The following is a 5,695-nucleotide window of genomic DNA, read 5'->3' on the forward strand; positions in this document are numbered from 1 at the left end:
ATCACCTTAAGACTGCAAGACATCTCACATGTTGCTGGCCCAGTTCCAAGGCAGGTACTGAGGGAGGGGTCTGGGCATGACATAGGGATTTCTGGGAGGGATGAGTCACAAGTTCAGGGGTGGGGCGGGACAGCCCATACAATACATGCAGTGGTCGCACCACATGGGCGGCATGGACTCGTGGTCTAAATTTAACTTTAAACTTTCATCTGCTACTGCTCAGTCCAACCGATCGACTGCCCTGCCAGCTCAAGTCTTCTGTGCAATAAAACCTATCATTCCCCTTAGTCTTTGTCATTGTAATTATTGGGGCAACTGGTCGTGCCCAACAATTTATTCCACAGAAATTTTAACTTCTCCGGTAATGGAGAAGTTGCTGCACCCCAATCGCCTAGAGGTGGATCCCCAAGTCCCAGGTGCATCAGAACTCTTTGAGCAGTGGGTTAACTGCTTCAACATCTTCCGAACTTTCACAAGAATAAAGTAATAATGAATGATCTGATATAACTCTACTTTTATATTCAGCTCTTAATACTCTACCTGATACCAAAAATAAATCAATTCTAGAAAATGAATCATGTTGTGAAGAATAAAAAGAGAAATCTTTCTCTGTAGGATTAACTTTTCTCCAAATATCCACCAAATTTAAATCTTTCATTAATGCATTAATTTGTGTTGCCATCTTTGATTTCCTTATACTTTTTGGATTTCTGTCCAATAAAGGGTTCATAACACAATTAAAATCACCACCAACTAAGATATTTTCATTAGGATGAGTTAACAGTAAAAAAAGCTTCTGAAATAAACCGCTCATCATCTATATTAGGGGCATAAAGATTCAGCAAAATCCAAGATTCAGCAAAAAGTTTATAGTTCACTCTTAATACTCTACCAGCATACCCCTCTGAAGATTCCAATTCAAATGGTAAAGTTTTATGAATCAAAATCGCTACTCCTCTTACCTTAGAATTAAAAGAAGATAAAACATGACCAACCCAATCTCGTTTCAATTTCAAATGTTCTTTTTCAGTCAAATGTGTTTCTTATAAAAAAGCAATATCAATTTTCATTTTTTTAATATAAGCCAATATTCTCTTTCTCTTAATTGAATTATTTAATTCCTGAACATTAAAAGTTGCAAAATTCAATTTAGACATATTTTTTATCTACTAATATATTTACACACTATAAAATAATGCTCCCCTCTATAATTTAACACAATAAAATATAGTCCATATATTCAGCCCAATGATTCCATGCCCAATGACTGCTCTGGATCTTCAACATCAAGAAGACTTTCTGTCAACTCTTCTTCCTTTCCATTCTTTCCATACTTTCCATTCTTTCCATACCCATGTCCATTTCCATTTCCATTTACCTCCTCTTAGGAGACAATGGAGGAGAACACCCATTTCTTAGCAGTTCCGGCAAAGAGTTAGCAAAAACCAAAACATCGTGATCATTCTCAAAGAATTGAGATTGAAAATTTCCATAAAAAACCTTCAAAATTGCAGGATAATGAAAAGTAAACTTGTAGCCTTTTCACCACAAAACATCTTTGGCCGTATTAAATTCTTGTCGTCTTCTAATAACCTCTTGGCTCAAATCGGCATAATAAAACACTCTGTTCTTTTGAACCATTAATGGAGACTGATTCTGCCATGCTTTCTGTACCGCCATACGTAGAATCATTTCTCTATCTTGGTATTTTAAACAACGAACCAAGACTGCTCTCGGTGTTTGTCCTGGAAGTGGTTTTCTTCTCAGAGCTCTATGAGCCTGATTCAATTCCAAACATTCAGGATAAAGCTCTTTACCAAACACCTCTGGGATCCAATGCTTACATTTTTTTATAAGATCGGAACCTTCAATGTCCTCTGGAAGACCAACTATTTTCACATTATTCCTTCGGCTTTGATTTTCCAACGAATCAATCTTCTTCAATAAATATCTTTTTTGAATCCGCCAATCTACAAAAAAACCTTCCACTTTTTCCATTTTTTCTCTATTATGTTCCACCTGATTTTGACACTCAGAAAAGGCTATTTCAATTTTCTTAAAATTATCTTGCACAGTATCAACTGATTTTATACATCTATTAATATCGCTCTTAACCACAGTAATTTCCTGTTTCATAGTTGATATTTCATCACACAGGGTATTCATTTTTATTTTCATCTCCATAAATTCTTGATTCACCTGCGTTGATATTTGTTTTGACATATTGTGCATTTGACAAGCAATCCCTTCCAAAACAGTAAACACTGAATCCATTCCAGATTCCACCTCCACTTTTTGAGGTCTGCCTCCTTTAACTACAGGCTCCTCCTCCTGGACAAATTCCAATAAGGTAAGTTCCTCTTCTTCCTCAGTCATCATGGATCCTTTAGCTGAACGGCTGTGGGTCTGAACACCTGACGCCGGCACCCCGACCTCTTTGGGACATCGGCATTTGGACTCCGCCACATCCCATACTTTATCCAGCAATTCTTGGACCCGGGATGCCCCACGCAAGCCAGGCAAAGCTACCAGACATGCAGGAGTATCCTCCAACACTACACTGCACGCCCCCAGGCCACCCAGCGAGGTCGCGGTTCCACAGGTCCCCTTGTCGGCCATGTGGGCGGCACGGCCGAGCTCACAAAGTGTTGGCACCATATTGTGGAGGCAGGATCGACGCCGAGGTCAAACTCGAACCGGCTGGAGTCTTCTGAGGCTTGGAGACTCCCAATGACAATTCCGCGGATTCAGCTATGCAGGTAGGCCTCAATTCTTCCACACTTTTGTATGGTAATTTTTTCTGAAGTTGAGGTTTACATTTTTTCACATTAGATGCCATCATAAATCACATTTAAAGAACTGTAAATATTATTTTTAACCACTTATGCTTTTTTAAAAACGGGTATTTAGTAATCTATCTTGCCACGCCCCCTCTCCACCTATAATGTACTGACCAGGTAAACTCAATGATCCCCCAGACACCCTATCCTGGGGGACATACGCCAGCATCTTGATCATCTCCAGACCCTCCACGGCAGTCTGTGCCAACCTGGAGTCACAAGGTTATACCATTTTATCAAGACTTGGAACCTTCCGTACTCTGTTGAGGACATTTGGTCCATGACCAGATGCTGCCAGATCTGCGCTGAATGTAAGCCGCAGTTCTACCGGCCCAAGAAGGCATACCTCATCAAGGCCATCCACCCCTTTGAATGGCTCAGAATCGATTTCAAGAGCCGCCTACCAACTACAAATAGGAATGCCTACTTCCTGACGGTGGTGCACGAGTTCTCCAGGTTCCCCTTTGCTATTCCCTGCCTGGATATGACCTCAGCAATGGTAATCAAGGCGCTCACAGTATTTTCTCCCTGTTCGGGTACCCTGAGTACATCCACAGCGATCGAGGGACCTCATTTATGAGTGAGGAACTGCAACAGTACTTCCTGGCCAGAGGCATAGCCACCATCAGGACCACTATCTATAACCCCAAGAGTAAGGGCCAGGTGGAAAGGCAGAACGTCACCATCTGGAAGGCAGTGCTCCTGGCCCTTAGGTCCAAAAACATGCTGGTGTCCCACTGGCAGGACGTTTTGCCCGAAGCACTTCACGCCATCTGATCGCTCCTGTGCACCACGACTAACACCACCCCGCATGAACGTTTGTTTGCTTTCCCTAGGAGATCTGCGAATGGTGCCTTCATTGCTCCTTGGTTGGCAACCCCGGGGCCAGTCTTACTACGGGGATATGTGAGGAGCCATAAGATGGATCCATTAATAGAAGGGATACACCTCATACACGCTGACCCGCAATACGCATTTGTGAGGTATCTTGATGGCCACAAGGACACTGTGCCTATCCGAGACCTGGCGAGGGCCGGGGATCCCGAAACCACCCTGCCTGCCATAGCCCATCCCATGGAGCAGACGACCCCATATGAGAGCGTAATACTGGAGGCTGAGCCACCTGTCTCCCCTCTCCAGGAGTTGGTCCTCGGAGAGGCATCAAATCCCCCATCCTCCTGGGAGCCCTCAGGTATAACCCCGACCCAGTCAGCTCCCTCCCCTGACCTCCCCAGGACCGCTCCCCCTCCCAAACAGCAGAGCTCGGACATGCCTGCCCTCTGGCAGTCCTGCAGAAGGAGGAAGTCGCCGGTGTAGCTAAACCTCTAGCAAATTCTTTTTCTCTCTTTCTCTCTCTTCCTTCCCTTTCCCCTCTCGTTGTGTAAAGGGGGGGGGTTCTGTTTAAAAAGAGTGGGTGAATGTAATGGTATGAATTGTGTATGCTACTTGGCTCGAGCTGGCCTGCCCCCGATTACATTTTTACCTGGTCTCTCCCCTAGGACCCAGGTCATAAAGGTCGGGTCACCTTTCCCTTCCCTGCACTTCCCAAGTTTGGATCTGGGCCAGGTCAAGTCTTCTGAGCAATAAAGCCTATCGTTCCCCTCAGTCTTTGTCATTGCAATTATTGGGGCAACTGATAGTGCCCAACACTGGTCCACCTACCATCAGCCCCACACTTGCTGGTCCTCCTACTACCAACCCCGCCCTTGCTCATCCTCCTACCATCAGCCCCACCCTTGCTGTTCCTCCTACTATCAGCCCTACCCTTGCTCATCCTCCTACCATTAGCCCCATCCTTGCCGGTCCTCCTATCAGCCCGCCCTTGCTCATCCTCCTACCATCAGCCCTGCTCTTGCTGGTCCTCCTACCTTCAGCCCCGTCCTTGTTGGTCCTCCTACCATCAGTCCCACCCTTGCTGGTCCTCCTTCCTTCAGCCCCACCCTTGCTGGTCCTCCTACTACCAGCCTTGTCCTTGCTCGTACTCCTACCATCAGCCCCACCCTTGCTGGTCCTCCTAGCATCAGCCCTGCTCTGGTTGGTCCTCCTACCTTCAGCCCTGTCCTTGTTGGTCCTCCTACCATCAGCCCCACCCTTACTGGTCCTCCTACCTTCAGCCCCACCCTTGCTGGTCCTCCTATTATCAGCCCCGCCCTTGCTCATCCTCCTACCATCAGCCCCACCCACCTTCAGCCCTGCCCTTGCTGGTCCTCCTACCATTGTCCAACCCTTCCTGATCCTCCTACTATCAGCCTTGCTCTTGCTCATCCTCCTACTATCAGCCCCACTCTTGCTGGTCCTCTTACCTTCAGCCCCGCCCTTGTTGGTCCTCCTAAAGTGCATTAGTTTTCAATAACTCTCCCCATTTTACCAATATCTTCCTGCAGTTCAAGTTCATTATTATCTGATTGTACATTTACAACCAGAGCATTTCTCCAGACCACAGTGTACATACAGCACACAGCACAATCATAACACATATAAAGATATAATTTGATATAAATATTTTGGAACGATTTACGCAGTTACAGGATATTCTCTGTCAATCTCAAGCCTGCAGGAAGAACCTATTTCCCAGCCTGCCAGTCCTGATTTAGATGCTCCTGTACCTCCTTCCTAATGGTAACTACAACTACCCTCACGATCAACAACATCACCAATTTCAATCCCAACCTTCCCTTCTAATTCTAATCTGCTCTGAGGCATCTTTGACCCTGAAGTCAGGGAGGCAACATATGATCTGGGAATCTCATTTGCAGCCACAGGAATGTTTGTTTGGTCCTCCTACAATTGAATCCCCTTTCCACCATAGCTCTCATAATCTTTTCCAAAAGAAACATCTATAGACAACACTTTCC

At 45.3% G+C, this 5,695-nt stretch overlaps 1 protein-coding gene across 1 annotated transcript; it reads left to right on the top strand.

Annotated features, from left to right (window-relative positions):
- The first annotated feature begins 4,268 nt into the window (after positions 1 to 4,268).
- On the top strand, positions 4,269 to 5,183 carry LOC138743800 (uncharacterized). The gene is made up of 2 exons (XM_069899404.1): positions 4,269 to 4,406; positions 4,629 to 5,183. Exons 1-2 carry the CDS (start codon positions 4,269 to 4,271, stop codon positions 5,181 to 5,183), a joined length of 693 nt encoding a protein of 230 aa, XP_069755505.1.
- The last annotated feature ends 512 nt before the right edge of the window (positions 5,184 to 5,695 follow it).

Source organism: Narcine bancroftii, chromosome 10 (assembly GCF_036971445.1).
Source record: "Narcine bancroftii isolate sNarBan1 chromosome 10, sNarBan1.hap1, whole genome shotgun sequence".
Taxonomy (NCBI): domain Eukaryota; kingdom Metazoa; phylum Chordata; class Chondrichthyes; order Torpediniformes; family Narcinidae; genus Narcine; species Narcine bancroftii.